Here is a 16844-nt window from a genome sequence, read left to right as displayed (position 1 = left end):
CACAGAAGTATCATCTGCTCCACCTCACTTACCTGCCTCGGTTAGGGATGACATAAAATCTTCCATCTCAATTCCCAGTGGTTGAGGCCAGAAAGCTTAGGATCTGTTGCCTTTTCTCCTTTTTGAACCAGCTGATCTGGTTAAAAGCGTTAGTATATTAGTCTGTCTTGGTTGCTCTGACCAAATATCACAGACCAGGTGATGAATTGACAGAAATGTATTTCTCATGATGCTGGAGGCTGGAAGTCCGAGACCCAGGTGTCGGCAGTGTTGGTTTCTCCTGAGGGCTCTCTGCTTGCCTTGCAGAGGCCTCCTCCTTGCTCTCTCTGCACGTGGCCTTTCCCCTGTGTGCACACATCTCTATGAGAGCCCCAGTCCTGTTGGCTCAGAACCCCACCCTTAAGACCTCATCTAACCTTAATCACTTCCTAAGACGCCTCGTCTTTAGTACAGTCACATCAGGGCTTAGGGCTCAAGATAGGAGTTTTAAGTGGACACAGTTCAGTCCGTAACAAATAGTAAAGCTCCTGATCTGTTTTTTTTCCCTTCAAGAAATTCTTTGATTTCGGGGCACCTGAGTGGCTCAGTGGGTTAAGCCTCTGCCTTCGGGTCACGTCAGGATCTCAGGGTCCTAGGATCGATCCCCACATTGGGCTCTCTGCTGAGTGGGGAGACTGCTTCCTCCTCTCCCTCTCTCTCTCTGCCTGCCTCTCTGCCTACTTGTGATCTCTGTCAAATAAATAAAATTAAAAAAAAAAAAGAAATACTTTGATTTCGTGTTCCCTTTTCTGTCTCAAAGCACTGAAGAAACTATAGTATACCTTGTCTTAATAGAGCCTCTAAAAAGTTACATGCATGAGGGGCAGGCCGCATGTTTGAGCCAAATAAAAAGTCTTCTTTGCACATGCTTCCTCCAGCTGTCTGTCCTAGGAAGGCAGATCTCCATTGGACTCTTTTATGGCTGCTCCCTGGTTACACAGACTCCCACAGCAGGGACCCTCGACTCCTTGAGACGCTCAGTTTGCCCAGAAGCTCTCTGTAAGCCAGAGTCCTCTGTTGTGGCCTGTGTGTCTTAACTCAGAGCATTCTCTCTCCTTTTTTGAAATGGAGTTAAGCCTAATCTCTGATCATGTGTATTACCTACATGGGGGCTCCTACTGGGACCCTCTTAGCCCAGAGGCAGCAGTGGCAAGAGGGGAGCCAAACGCAGATTTACAGCTAGCCACATCTCCGGGAGGCAGGCACGATCAACCTTAGCTGGAAGGCGCCCTGCGCATCTCTGACATTCATGCCAAGCAGGTGCCTGATCACAGCTGATGGTTTGCTTGCACATTTACTGAGAGGGATAGATTTTGAAATTGGTGTGTTTAGCCAATCCCTCATCATGGTATTCCAAAACAGTGTGTTATCAAACTCAAAGCTCAAAACTCCTTCCCTTTTTCCCCTGTGAGACTGATTTTGTTGAAGCAGATATCACCTTAAAAAGTGACAGAGAAATGGAGAATTTCTTTGAGAAATTGTACATCCCTCAGGGACCCAGGCACTGTAATCTCCCACGTGTGTTGTCAATAAGGAAAGTGTGAAACTAGTGAAGATTTCTTGGTGCTTTGTTGCGTGCAGCCTGGCTGGTGGAAGGAAGTGAGTTTTGTGCACGTGTTGTCTGTATGGTACACATGACGGCTGTGGACTGTTTGACGATTGCAAGAGGACTCATCAGAAGTAGCAACATGCTTGAAAATTTTTTCTTCAAGTTGAAATGAGATAGTATCAGCTTGTGTGTCTTCAGAAAGCAAAGAAACAAAACACACACACACACACACACACACACACACACACAGCCAAGCCCCTCTTAGATTTCATAAAAAATTAGACAGCAACTATATGAAAGATTATAGGGTGGTCTGGGTTACATAGATTACCGTGGTGCTTTTTCCTTGATGACTATAAAGTAAGGATACCCCTTAATTAAGTGTTTTTGCAGTTAATTCAGCTTGCTCAGAACTGCAGTACACTTTGTCTCCTTATTGTGCATTTTGAGCAAATGTCTCATTTTAATAATTGCTCCCTAACCCATCGCTGTAGAGTCCAGCGACTGGTTTGTCCCCATGTGAGGAGGAATTGGCAGTGCCTGACTCTAGCCCAGTCTGGGTGGACGGAGCGAGCAGAGTGAGCAGGCCCGTCTCCCACCGCGGCTGGCCTCAACAGTGGAGCCTCAGTCATACTTCCCAGAAGCTGCATCTTAAAACGCTATAAGCTGTGGAGAATGAAAGTCTATTTGGACACTTCCAAAGGGAGCCTCAAAAAAGGGCTGAATTTTCCCAGCGTGGTGTTCTGAGCACCTCCCTATGACTTTGGGAGCGTAAAGAATTTAATCTTTTTAAAGAGGCGAAGTAATACGCCACTTTTTAGAAGGTGAGAGCCAAGGTCATTCTGAAATTTAAAAAAAAGTGTCGGCGGGGGCGGTGTGTGGCGCTTGAATTAGAAAGCTCACACTGAAGATGCAGGCTGTAGCAGGCTTTCCGTTTTTGGAAGCTCTCAGTGGAATGGAGAAGTTGTGTGTGTGTGTTTCTTTTTCCTTCTTTCAAACAATCCCTTCCTAACCACTTCTTAATTGACAGGAGTGGAAAATGCCTTGGGAGATAGGCTGGTCCTGGCCCCATTGGTTGTTGAGAAACGAAAAGAAAGGGGTCTTTTTTCTGGACAAGTGTGGCGTGGGACCCCGGTGGCCTCCGTGTTTGCTCTGCATCATAAAGAAGCCTGTCTCTAGCAGACTGCAGAGTGACTGAGACCTGGGTCTTGAAAGGAAATCCCGGCCCAGCTGCGAAAACAGTGAGCTGCCCAGTAACATAATCCCGCGTGCTTGCAGATTCCGGAGTGGGTTCTCTCCTCTTGAAGTGGCTATAAATTCATCCATCAAAGAGAAAAAGGCCAAACTTGAGGGTAAACCTTTCCACTTGCAAACAGCAGAGACACTTTGGTTCTCTTACTAATACCGCTGTGCGTGTGGAGTTAAAGACACCGTGGGAGTGAGTGAGTGAGTGAGTGAGTGTGTGTGTGTGTGTGTGTGGTTTGTTAGTGATAAAAAAAAGTTTTGCCCTCTGAAGAGCATAAACACGGGCCAAACCCAGGTCCTGGGTTTGAGATCCTAGAGCCGTCGTGTACTTCCCCTGTGTTTGTGCCAGCGAGTGAAAGAGGCTGTGTCTCCTCGAGAGCCTTGACAAGTCACACATGTTTCTTCGTCCTATAGGCTGGATTTAAGTGTTTTTTTGTGTGTGTGTTTTTTTTTTAATGGGGAAGACTTTGGTTTTTTGTTCTTCTGTCTCGTCCTGTGTTAGTTATCTTCCTGAGTATCTGGCTGCGTTTGTAAAAGTACCATGTATGCTTTGTTAAAAAATGCAGTGTGGCCTCACTTCCTTCTTGAGTGGCGGGGAGGTCTTTGTCCTTGGCCTTCATAGAGTCTCCTCCCTAAACTTCAGCACTGAAGCTTTTCAGAAGTGAAGGAAGAAACTCGAGCATGACTTGTAAGGCTAGGGTGTTACGGCCGTCCCTTGTAAAAGGACTCACTGGTTGAAAGCATAGAGGCAGGGTTCAGTTAACTCCGTACTTGTACGTTGTTGACCTTGGAGAATGTGGAAAGAAACGTTATTTCTGCGGATTAGCTATGCCTTCTGGTGGGCCTTACGCAGAGAACTGTTTGTGAAAGCAAAGAATGGTGTTAATTCTAAGCCCTGTGATGAAATATTAAATAAAAGAGAAGGTAATTTGATAATGCATCACAGTTTGGAGACAGATTCCATTAAGTAAGTACGTTTACATAATCAAGTAGCTGAAGAGGCCTAGGTCCTTTGCCTTGACAAGATGACACAGAAAAGAAATGGGCGTTGTTGGTAGGCTGTGGTGTGGGGACCATTTCTCTCAGAAGGACGACAGCTTAGTAAGGTTTGGCTTAGATCATACAAATGCCAAAAATGGAAACATATGTCACGAGAGACATAAAGAACACACATCAGATTCTGTCGTTCGGTGGAACAAGATACAGAACAGTCATCGGTTGGGCAGGTGAGTGGTGTTCCTAGCTGGATTTTTCCTGCCCTCAGGGGGCTCCTGCAAGTGTGGGGCTTGAACTCACCTGCCCTGGACTCAGGCCACCACCTCCTGTTTGTCCTTTGATCTTGTGGGTGCCAGTGCGTCTGGGCTGCTGGTTTTCTCAGTGGTGCGATGCTGACAGTGACACGTCGGAGCATTGCTGTGAAGAGCACCTCAGAATTACAGCACGTATTCCTGAAGCCCCTGGCACGGCAGCCCCCATGTAGTGGCACTCCCACGTCCTCCTCTCCTTCTTCTTTGGTCCTTCTCTAAAAACCGGCATGCTCAGAAAATACAGTAGGCCTGTTCTCTTTCCTTTCTCACTTGTCTTGCTCTTTCTCTGTTAAAATTTGTGAAGGCCTATAAATGATCAGTTAGATACATTCTGTCATTCCCTTGTAGCGTCTTACTCTTATGCTCTACACGTGTGTGCTAAAAATGGAAATAGCATCAGTGTGGGCATACGCAGGTGAGTCTTCCCAGCCCCCGAGCGATCGCTCACGCGCTCAGGGGGCCAGTGTTAGCACATCCGGAGACACACACCCGCCTTCCCTTCTTACGCCACCGAGGGGATCACCTGCGTATGCCATCCTGCGCTGTGATTTCTTTTTTTCTTCATAATGGAACAGGAGATGTTTCCTTGTCTTTCCATCTCGGGTCACCTGGTTCTGCTGGATGACAGCACGGCCCTTGGCTCTGGATGCGCCATGTGTTTCCCTTAACAGATGGGACGTCTGGATGGGTTCCTGTTTTTTGGCTATTGCAAGCGATGCTTGTTGAACGCTCCTGTCGCGTGTTGGCTCACATGGGCAGGTGTATTTGTAGGACTCGTTTCTGGATGGGGAAGAACTGGGTGAAAGGGCATGGCCATGTACACTTGGATGGAGATAGCCCAGTTGCCCCCAAAGATGTTGAGTCACTTTGTATTCCACTCTCCTGCTCCTCCCACCATTAATACATGTGGTGGTCTGGTTTGCTGGCACCCTGACCTGCACGGTCCCGGCTCCGTTGAGGTGCCCTTACTAAGTCTGTCTTCACTGGGCTGCCTAGGGCCATGTTAATTGCAATCTCTTTGGGCACTTTTCTCTCTGTGATTGCTAACACACGGGAATCGGATGCACTGTCACTGGCAGGTCGGATGAGAGCTTCCTTAGCCAGCCCAGCAGCACCACAAGTAGGCAGTCTGGGGTCTGTCTTGCCTCCTGAGAGATTCCAGGTAGTCACTTGGAATTGATTGTTTAGTTTTAGAAAAGTTCCGGCCTCAGCATTGTACCGCCCCAAACGCCTGGCCATATATCAAGAAGATAGCCCACGTGAACGGGCTCTTCCCTACCTCTGGATCCCCATCTCTCGAATTGGTGTCTTTCTTTGGTAGATATTTATATATGAGGGCTGTTGATCTTGTGAGGGGTGTTTGGGAGCCTCTGTGTGGGACTTGTTGCCAGCTGTGTATAAGACACACATTTAAAAGCAGGGCTGGTTATGACTTATTTTCCTCTGGAGAGGCCTGGATAGGTCTTGTAATTTATTAAGAGCTGGCAGTTGCAGTGAGGATGGAGGGAGTGTGATTTCTGACTCTTTGGAACTCAGAGCTACAGAACCGAAACGGCATGGAAGGTAAACGCGCTCGATCAGGTGGGTCAGGCAGCCACAGGACCAGCGGCGTGGGTTATCCGGTTCCGGCACTTGTGGCGTTGACCTTGCAGTGGTGGCCAATGTGTATCCTCGAACTTGACCGGAGACACCCTCAGAGCATTTGATGTCAGTGTCACAGTCAACACTGAGTCACCGTAACTTCATTTAGGTGAATCAGATGGGTTTGGGAAGTATGGTCCTTGTCCTTAGAGGAAGGATGTGGCAGATGCTGAACGCCGTGGTTTATTAATGTGCAAATTGTCCCCAAATTTGAATTTTCCCCAAATTTAACTCAGGATGAAAGATAGGCTTCTCTTCTTGTTCTGTACCTGATGGTAGAGCTCCACGCAGGGGGAGTTGGCCAGTCCTGGAATGTTCCACAACTTGTTGATTCCTTCCTCAAGATTGCTTTAGTGTTGTGTTGGGGGGTGGGGATCACCATCTTCCTGGCCTTTTAATTGTGTGCAGTTACAAGTAACATTTGTCTCCAGCGTTTCTCAATTATAAATTAGTAATAACAACCCATTAGAAATTACGGGTGTTGTAAGCCCCAACTCCTTTGGGCATCTTAATAAAAATGATAATTAAAACCATAATTTACAGTAAATGGGGACACTGCCCAAGTAAATCCACAATATGGAGAAAATTAAAAAACTCAAACCAGAAGGAGCCTTCCTAGCACCAGGGAAAGAACTGGCCTTGTTCTTAGCTCCTACTTGATTGGGAGCTTTGTTGGGACTCGGTTCCCACCCCAGTGTCCTTTGTGCCTGTGGAATCTGTGACTCTGTCCCCACCTATCCGTGGGGATAGGATGTCACCTGCTCCCTCTGCCCCCTCCACCACCACACGCAAACCCAGTCCTCCTTTGTAGTCAGTGCTTAGGTCAGCCAACCAGTGGCCGGCCTCTCGTGTGGCCAGGCTGGCGTCTTGGGAGACTTGGGGTGCCCCCTCAGACTGAGACTCAGGAGGTCATCAGGCTCTGGAGAGGTTTGCTTCCCAAATTATTTTCTCATTTTTCTCTGAGCTGTTCGGCCTCAGAGGGCGCCCATTCGCTTGGCTGGTCCCACGGCTACAGTGTCTTCAGCTCAGCCACCTTCTGCAGGACCACCAGAGGCATCTTAAATAGACAGACTAGTAGTGACTATAACTATTTAATATGTGTCGCTGTCTGCCATGTAATTGTAGAGTTAGAACACTGAGAGCAGTTACTGTCATTCACAGCGCTGCTCCCTGCTGCCTGCCACCGTCCCGCGGTTTCTGTCGGACTTGGCGTTCGTCTCCCGTCCGCTTGCCTGTTCTTCCTTTACACGGGCCTCTCACCAGTCCATGATCTCGTCTTGCCGTGTACCCAGCCTTTCTTTATTATGTCCTCTGGTCATAGCATAGCTCCTGCCCACAGTTTCTGCTACTGCTCTCTGGCATTTGGGAAATGCCAAGAAGGTGGGTCTTAAAACGTGTACCGCATATATCCCAATTCCTGTGGGTCTCCGAGTTGTCCCCCTGCATTTCCTTGTGTAGGGTAGAGCGCAGCTGCCAGGCCTTCCGTGGGGTAGCTTGTGTCCTGATCCATGCTTGACCAAGTGGGGCTCGACAGGGTTTTAGTCAAATCTTGAGCAGGTCAGCATTACACATTTTTTGAGGTGGTACCATCCGGATGTGAAAATTCTGATTGTGGTGGTTTTGTGGCAAGGCTGGAGCATTGTTTCTAGTGTGAATGTCACCTGTTTAATGGGTGTCTCAGCATCAGGAGCCTGCAGTGGTCTGGCAGGTGAAGTCAGCAGTGTGAGTGGTGACTGTGGTGGACAGGAGGGCGCAGACCTTGACTCTAGCCGGTGGTGGCAGTGGGATGGGGGCCCAGTGCTGCCACTTGTATGCTTTTTCAGAGGTGTTGGACGTCTACCCTCAGATAGGTAATCTGGGTTTTTAATGCTGGTCACTAGTTCCTATGAAGAAAGAAGGGAGGAAGAGAGGGTGGGAAGTGGAAGAGGGGAGGAAGGAAAGGAGGGAGAGAAGGATGGAGGGAAACAATGTTTGAGCTAAACAAAACAGGCCGTGGGTTTGATTTATCCTGTGGTCACCAGTCTGTAACTGCCATTCTTGAGAATGAAAGCTTGTGTGAGAAAAGCGGGTATTTAATATTTTTCGGGGGATATGTTTTCCCTTTTATGGTACTTTAATGTTTCTATGCAAAGCTGAAAACCCGACATGGAGATATTAAACCTTGGTGGCCACTTAATCTTCCTGATCGGATCAGACGTAACAAGTGCTGGGAAGCAGATGCTGCCCGTTGTTTTAGAATGTCCTCTGTTTTCTTTGTATTATTAGCTTTAAATATTCTTCTGAACGCACTTGCCACCTCCATGCAGTTAAGCCGGTTCAATTTAAACATTGTCATAAAGTTAATTTTTTATAAGATGAATCAGGTTATTAAATTTAGTAAACCATTGCCTTTATTATTTTGCACAAACTTTGGCACTCTGCAGAATTGGCTCAGCACTACTACATTTAGCTAATTAAACTGGTCATCAGCTGTGGAATTAGGAGCATGAGGGATGCTATTCTCATGAGCTTTTCCAAGACTTTAGCAGTAGGTAACATTATTAAACTTTCTTTTCTTTTTCTTTCTTTCTTTCTTTTTGTTTCCTTTCCTCTCTCTTTTCTTTTTTTTCCCCATAAAACTCCACACTCTGGAGCTATGGTTTACTGTGAGAGTGTCATTGTCCTTCCTGTTCCACCTTCATCTTTTGAAATATCCACGCTTTGGTTTTGGCTCCAAAGGCACTTGTAAGGGATGAGAAAATGGAGCTGCTCTCACTGCTTTTAAAAGGAGACCCGCAGCATGGAACGCATTGCTCAGCTAAGGGAAGACCCAAGAGCCAGAGCGTCATTTTACACGACTCAGGTAGAGGGGATGAACTCCAGCAGCAGCCTGGGACTCCGGGGAGCTGAGAGGCTGCCGACTTGCGGCTGCCGCCCGCCGCTGTCATCACGTTGGGCACCTTCCTTTCCTTAATAAAAAGCCCTTTGCCGTATGTCATTTTGTCAGCTGAGACAGCGTGACTTAAACAGGTGTGTTTGGGAAGATAAACTTTGAAAGGAAACGCGCATGCTCTTCCCCACAGATTTCTAGGTAGCATCCTTAAAAAACACGGTGAGCCCCATTTTTGCAGGATCTTAGTATTTATTCATTATTTTAAAAAGGGCTATCAGTGTTCGTTCGTTGTTGCCAGAGGGCTGCCAGTGTTGTTCGTTCGTTGTTGCCAGAGGGCTGCCAGTGTTGTTTGACACGACTTGGATTGTTTTGCCGCAGTCTGGAGTTGTAGCCTATTCACAACCGTAAGAACCATTCGTTCCTTTGGCACGTGTTTGTTGAATCCTACTGGGTGTTCCTTCATCCCCTGGGACACAGGGATCAAAAAGGCCCGCATTATAAGGAGTTTGTAGTTAAACTGGTAAATGGAGCCTGGGGTCAGCCGGGCCCTGCATTGTCTGAGCGCCCTCTCGGTCCCTTAGAAGGATGGTTGCTCGTGAAAGACCAAGCATTGTGTCTGCCATCTTTCCCATCATCATTTTTTTTTTTAATACTCTCTGATGAAAATATGATGAAAAATATTCCTGAGAATTTCTCCGACCTGGACATTTCACAGGGACGCAGAGTCCACCATCTCAACAAGATCTTGTGGGAGCAGGGGAAGTCATTTTTGGTCGCTTCGCATTCCTTCCATATGGCTGTCAGCATTTCATTAGTCTGATTGATGTAGCACATCAGTTAGCAAGATTTCGTCCTATGCCTGCCCCCATTCAGTTTTGGAAGAGCTGGGCTACAAAACCTGGTGTTTTACTTCTTTCTTTTTTCCCCAAATGATGTAGGTGTTTCTTGCCAATGGTGGTAAGTGGTGTAATTGGCATCACGGATCAAAATTAGTAAACTTAAGGTTATTGTCTTCTTGCTCCGTGACTCAAAGATACAGGCTGCAATGAACTTTCACTACCTACACCAGGGAGGCTGCAAACTGGTATGGATGTTAAGTGTTTTAGACTGAAATCCTCTGGGCGTCATATTAGAATCAGATTCAAGTATAGGATGTTGTCCTTACGTAACGATGAGTGAATATCTTGGTATATAGAACTTGGACATCATCTGAAAAATAACTCAAGTTATCTCAATAGTGAAGTTTACATGCGTTCTGGACCCAGTATCCACACAAACAGAATGGTGGCTGTTGTGGGTCATTTCCTTAAATTCTGGCTGATGTTAGAGCTAGTCAGCTCTTGGGCTGCTGCTGGGAGCAGATCGAGGAGAGAGTGTTAATTTTCAGTCACACTGAGTGTGCTGTATCTGATAGGTCATACAAGTCAGAGAAGAGACACAGGACTTTACACCAAAGATTTTGGAAAGAATGGGAATTAACACTTGTTTTCCACCTACTATTGTTCTGTTGGGCTCCTAGTGTTTACTACTTACTCCTCATTTTAAGAAAGGGTCTCTGGGGACGCCTGGGTGGCTCAGCTGGTTAAGCAGCTGCCTTCGGCTCAGGTCATGATCCCAGCGTCCTGGGATCGAGTCCCGAGTCGGGCTCCTTGCTCAGCGGGGAGCCTGCTTCTCCCTCTGCCTCTGCCTGCCATTCTGTCTGCCTGTGCTCGCTCTCTCTCCCTCTCTCTCTGACAAATAAATAAAATCTTAAAAAAAAAAAAAAAAAAGAAAGGGTCTCTGAATTTCTGATGGCTTAAAGGTGTAACTCACCGCTTATAATTAGCTAGAGCTGGGGTCGACATTGGTGTCAAACTCCTGACTTTGAGTTTCCCACTGTGCTGTGCTGGCTTCCCCTGAGAGCTCGTTTATATAAATAGACTAGTCTCCATGAAGATTAGATATATGGAAGATAGGAGGGAATGAATTTTGCTAGACTCTTTCACGTGGCAATCTCAGTAAAATAATGGTACTCTGATTTTTCGTACATGCAAACAGGATCTTGGAAATAGTTTTCTGTGGTCATCGGACGTGGCTTTGGCGGAATTGCATTGCTGCTCCCTCTAGTAGGACTGATTCATTAGTTTTGGTGTACTCCGTGTGGTCTCCCGCACAGCTTACAAGAGAAGACGTGCCTTAGAGTAGCGATGTGGGGTTCGGGCTCTCAAATTAGATTTCATTAGAGTTCTGGTTGTTCCACATCTTTGCCAACATTTGGTTTGGTCATCTGAAAAAACAGTTTTTTAAAAAAATTTTAGCCATTGTAGTAATGGTTATGTAATAGTATCACATTGTATCTTTTAAATTTTTTTACTATTTTTTTCAATCTCATTGTATCTTTGATTTACACTTTTCTCATGACCAAAGAGTTCTTAGGCTTATAAGATGTTGGGTTTTTCTTCTTTTTCTATTTTTTTTTTAAGATTTTATTTATTTATTTGACAGACAGCAAGAAAGCGAACATAAGCAGTGGGGGTGGGAGAGGGAGAAGCAGGTTTCCCGCTGAGCAGGGAGCCCAATGGTGGGCTCGATCCCAGGACCCTGGACCCTGGGATCATGACCCGAGCCAAAGGCACACGGTTAACAACTTCCTCTTTCTCTATTATGTGGAAGAATTTTTGGAAGATCGGTGTTTTTATTTTCTTAAACGTTTGGTAGCCTTTCTGTTAAAAAAAAACAGATGCAGAGTTTTCATTTTGAGGCTTTTCTTTAAATATAGAATTTTTCCTAGATTATGCACTGTTATTATCACCAGAGTAATCCTGCTATGTTTTCCAAAACTTACTTACAAACTACTATTGTTGTCATTTCGATTTTACCATAAACTTATCGTTTGTATTACTTTGTTACTTTCTGCCCCTCCCGATTTTTCCTCCTGTTTGAAGAGCACCCTTGAATCTCTCCCCTAGTTCAGGTCTGCCCATAGCTGGTGACATAGCCTCTTAGCTTTTTGTTTGTCTGGTTTGGTTTATTTAAAAATTTATTCACCTTGGGGCGCCTGGGTGGCTCAGTGGGTTAAGCCGCTGCCTTCGGCTCAGGTCATGATCTCAGGGTCCTGGGATGGAGCCCCGCATCGGGCGCTCTGCTCGGCAGGGAGCCTGCTTCCTCCTCTCTCTCTGCCTGCCTCTCTGCCTACTTTTGATCTGTCAAATAAATAAAATCTTGAAAAAAAATTAAAAAAAATAAAAATTTGTTCACCTTTATTTTTGAGGAATACTTGCACTGGGGACGCCAAAGCCGGCTCCTCTCTCGTGGCTTTTCTGCTTTTCCAGCCCCCCCCACCCGCCAAATCCTCACTTATAATGTCCCTCTGATGCCTTCAAGGCTGTGTGTGTGCACGTGTGTAGGTTTCGTCCAGCTCTTCTCATTGCTCCCAGTGGGAGGGGGGCCGCCCTTGTGGGATACGTGTAGCACGGCACAGAGCACATCACACAGAGCATAGTAAATATGTTGTATGTTTATTTTCCTTTTCAGGCCGGTTTTTTCTTATTAGACTGTGAGCTCTTGGAGGGCAGTGGCCATATCTGAGTCCTTATATGTCCTTAGTCTTTATATTATATACATATATATGTATATATATTTTAAGATTTTATTTATTTGACAGAGATCACAAGTAGGCAGAGAGGCAGGCAGAGAGGGGGGGATGCAGGCTCTCTGCTGAGCAGAGAGCCCGATGCGGGGCTCGATCCCAGGACCCTGAGATCATGACCTGAGCGGAAGGCAGGAGCTTATCCCCCTGAGCCACCCAGGCGCCCCCCCACTTAGTCTTTATATTTAACACAGATCTACTCATCAGGTAGTGGTTATATATGGCAGACTGTGCTGTGGGCTCTTCTGTGGTTTTTCCTACACCGTTGGGGATGGTGTGTTCCTGGGCTAGGTTTTCTCAACATCAACAGTGTTGACATTTATTGCCAGATGATTCTTTTTTGTTGGGGGGATTGTCTTGTGCTTTGTAAGGTATTTTTTGCACCCCTGACCCTTACACACTAGATGCCAGTAGCACCCTGTCCCCAGTTGTGACCACTGAAAATGTCTCTAGACATTTGCACCTGTCTACCAGGGGACAGATTGCCTCTGGCTGAGAGCCCCTCTGGTAGTGTGTGCGGTACTCAGTAAAGGCCGTTCAGCTGAGTCAGTGTTTTGCATTATGTTTTCTAATGTTGACTTTCCTTTAAACCATAGGGTTTGAAACTGCCAAGTCTTTTGCCCTCCATGGTGCCCATGTGATTCTTGCCTGTAGGAATATGACAAGGGCCAATGAAGCTGTGTCACAGATTTTAGGAGAATGGGTAAGTAAACCCTTGACCATTTTTTTTTTAATTGTCAGATACACATGCTGGGATAAACACATGGAAGTTTTAGTGCAGTGCATAAAGTTTATTGCTCTTGGAATAACGTTTTCTTTATTTTTAAAGTCATACTCATTTTGTTTATTTTATGAATGAGAGGACCAGCAGGCCTGTTATCCACACATTGTTTATGGTTCATTGTCAATGTCATCTGCTTTATTAGTCAGAGGCTTGAGAATGTTTACTCATTCAGCTCATTTATTAAGAAAATAAAATGTGGTTAATGCCCATGCATGCAGCTAAGAGTTTGTTATGCTTATGGTTTTTAGGATTAGGAAGCAGTGGGCTTTAACACCATCTCTGTTTTTTACTTTTCACTTCTCTCTCTCTGTGTGGATGTTGGTGCTGGTAAGTCTGTGCACAAACATTTATTGAGGGCCTGAGGTCCTCTTGAGGCTGAGGACATAGTATCAGACAGAACAAAATCCCTGCCCTCCCTTGGGCTTTACTTCCTATGTATGGAGAAATGGACTGTAAGGGATTATTTAACATACTGCTGGGTTGTTATAAATGCAGTGAAGTGCGGTAAAGCAGAGAGAGGGATGAACAGTTACAATGTGGGCCATTTTACTTGGGTACTTAGCAGAGAACCCTCTGAAGTGGTGGCATTTCATATGAGACTTGACTGAAGTAAAGTAGCAAGCTACGCCAGTGTCCGGGGACATGGTTTATAAGCGGTAGGAACAGCATGTGCTGAGGCACAGAAGTAGGAGTGTGCCTGGAGGATTCAGGATCAGAACGGATACCAGTGTGGCTAGAGCCAGATGGCAGAGGTGGAGGTGACAGAGGTGCTGCGGGGGTGTCCCTATGGCCTCAGACCCAGTGAGGAAGGAGACAGCAGGGGGTCTGATCTAGAGAGTGGCCCGGGTCAGTCACTTTTGTAGAATGGTCGCTGGGCTTTGGCGTGAAGTATAGACCATGTTCATTTATTTGCTTGTCATTTATTCACATGTTTACGATGTGAACCCTGTCATAGGTACTGGGGGATATACTGTCTCTGTACAGCTTTCAGCCCAGAGTGGAAATCAGGTTTAACCAAAGACACAGAAATATCAATGTGAACTTGGAATGGTGTTACTAGGTACTAGGAAGTACCTAGTACCTAGTACTCCAAAAGTGGTGATAAGGCCTGGAGCTGGGGGACATTGGGAGTCTCTGAAAAGGAAGCGACTGAGCTAAGATCTCAGGAAAGACCTGGGGGAGGATGGAGAAGGTCAGACTGGGCAGAGGGAATGGGCTGTGTGCACGAGCCTGGGAGGAAGAGGGAGATATGGAGGAGGAGACCCTCCAGTGGCTGGGAGCAGAGCATAGAGGATGTCTGACAATCCTTCCCAAGGCTGTCTTTGTTTTCTTACCTTTTTAAAAAAGATTTATTTATTTATTTATTTGAAAGAGAGAGAGAGAGCGAGAGAGCAGGAGCAGGACGGGTAGAGCAAGGGTCAGAGAGAATCTAAAGCCTCACACTGAATGCAGAACCCAACAGGGGGGCTCCATCTCAGGACCCTGAGATCACAATCTACGCCAAAACCAAGAGTCAGACGTGCCACCCAGGCACACCCCCTCCTTTTTTTTTTTTTTTTAAATTAAAGATGTCTTCGTTTTCTGAACACTGTGGAAGATTTCTTGCCATTAGAAGAAACAGACCATGATTCCTTTAGGAAAATGTCTGGTGTTCTAAGCTAAAAAGTAATCAAAGTTAAGAAAAGGAAGATTTGTTCTGCTTTTTTATAGTATATTTCAAATGAAATATTTCAAATTCAGTATATATTTCAAATGAGCCCTTGTCTTGAGTTCTCTGGGTTTTTAATTTTCAGTTAAATAAAAAAAAGAATATATGGGGCCTATTTTCTTCTGCTGGTATTAGTATCTCTTTAAGGCTTAAGTTTAATCACCTGTGTTAGGTGATGTAGTAATCACCTTCAGAGATGTACAAGGGGAACAGATGGTAACATAGGGTCTGAATCTTCACACAGGCCCGTGAAGGTAGAAAATAAAAAGCAGAAGTCCCTCCCAGTCCTTCTCTTCGAAGGTAAATATTATTAACCATTTCTTTTATCTCCTAGCAGACATACACATGTTGTTACATACTTCGATTTTTTTTCCACTTAATACCGTGGAAGATCTTTTCTAATCAGTCATATAGGTCCACCTTGTTTTTGGCTGCTGTATAATCTCCGTCATGAGCTTATGCTCCAACTTATCTGAGCAGTTTCCCTTTCAGTGGACCTTTAGGTTGTTGGCATTGTTTTGCTGTTCCAAATGATGCTTTCTTAAAGTTCAGTCTCCATATTTTCACCCCATATTGGGTATAAACTTTGCTGCGGTGAGCATCCTTCAAATATGCTTTCATGAGTGACACAGGGCAGAGTCTTAGCAGTGGACCCATTGATTTAAAGCGTGTTTGTATTTACAGTTTTATTAGCAGCTTCCCAGTTGTCATCTAGGGGGATTGTAGCGGTTTCTATCCCCACTGTCACTGTGGAAGACAAGAGAGTTATGTAGCAACAGTGTCAAACCTGTAACATTTTGCCCATATAATGTTATACTTAAATTGGGAAAAATGGAATTCAGTGGCCCTAGTGATATTGTAAGAACCATGTTGTACAATGATATGAATATTTAAGGCAGTCTTGGAAGGTAATACTAAAACACAAATGTTTATGCATTTTAAAAATTGTCTTCTTTCTTCTTTATATATAAGCACAGGTACATCTGTGTTAAACCCGTTATAACCGTTGTTTGAGGCAGAGAGGCAGGAGGCCCTGGGTGTTCCCTGTTTACCTGTGGGGCCTCAGCAAACCTTTCCATCTGTTTTGTTTCTCTGTTTCTTCACCTCCGACAAAGAAGGTTCAGTGGTAGGAGCATAAAGACACACCATTTAGTTTCTCTTTCTTGCATTTGAAGCTGTACTTGGGTCTCTGGGAGTCACTTTGAGATGACACATGCATCCTCGCCTGCTTTCATTCTGTAGTGTCAGTCACTTGACGTCATCTGGCCAGCAGTGCTCTCGGAGGAAGAGTTACTCCAGGATATTCACTGCCAGACGCATGAGTTAAGGAAATGGAAACAAAAACAAAACTAACACTTGCATGGCGTTTCAGACATTTAAATCAAATTTTGTAGGTTGTAGACTAATCTCTTTATCATATCTCATCTGTTCCCTTGTTCCCTGTGAGCACCGTTATACCATTTCCTCATCCCCTAGATTATGATTACGGAAGCTCAGATGTGGTACCAAAAGCCATTTCGAGTCATTGCACCATCATCATAGTGTCAAGTGTGTGTGAACCTGCCTTTGTGATCCGCGTCGAGCTGCCCTCACTACCCCACCGTCGGCGCGTGCTGAGCTGGCTTCCTTCAGGCCCTTCCTTACCCCATCTCTGCACCGGGACTTACTCTGGCACGTTGTTAAATACCACCTTCTTGTGTTTCTCAAGGTCAATTTGATTGACTCTGGTTTTTCCAACTGCTGGCCGGCTTGAGCATGTTCATACTTTATCTGGGATGAAGCCTCTCGGTAGCAGAGCTGGGAAGGTACTGCAGCATATTGGCGCCTCACGGGAGACTCACAAAATGATCCAAAGTGTTTTGTTGCAGCAAAAGCTCACTCTGAAGTCTGTGGGCCATTTGGCTCAGTGTTGGCTCGTGTGTGCCAGGGCTCTGCGGGCATTCTCAGCTTGGCTCTGGAGTTGGAGTTCGTGCCTCCTTCCCCAACTTGTTCTTCCCTGCCTGGTCTTTCCTTCCCTGCCTTCACGGCCCATTCTAGAACTGCCGTGTTCCAGAACACCCGTGTCTGCCTC

The 16844-nt window shown here is 45.7% G+C and overlaps 1 protein-coding gene across 30 annotated transcripts in view; it reads left to right on the top strand.

Moving 5' to 3' along the window:
- Positions 1-16844, top strand: part of WWOX (WW domain containing oxidoreductase) — a 944020-nt gene that overhangs the window by 43593 nt on the left and 883583 nt on the right. For 29 of the 30 annotated variants that reach the window (XM_047710164.1, XM_047710181.1, XM_047710180.1 and 26 more), the window contains exon 5: positions 12878-12984. In XM_047710164.1, coding sequence (XP_047566120.1) covers positions 12878-12984 — 107 coding nt within the window. Of the gene's footprint in view, positions 1-12877; positions 12985-15017; positions 15054-16844 lie in introns of those variants that run through there. The other variant, XM_047710191.1, reaches the window with a different exon arrangement.

Source organism: Lutra lutra, chromosome 17 (assembly GCF_902655055.1).
Source record: "Lutra lutra chromosome 17, mLutLut1.2, whole genome shotgun sequence".
Lineage (NCBI taxonomy): Eukaryota > Metazoa > Chordata > Mammalia > Carnivora > Mustelidae > Lutra > Lutra lutra.
The sequence above is the reverse complement of the archived record's forward strand: the minus strand, read 5'-3'. Positions and strand labels throughout refer to the sequence as shown.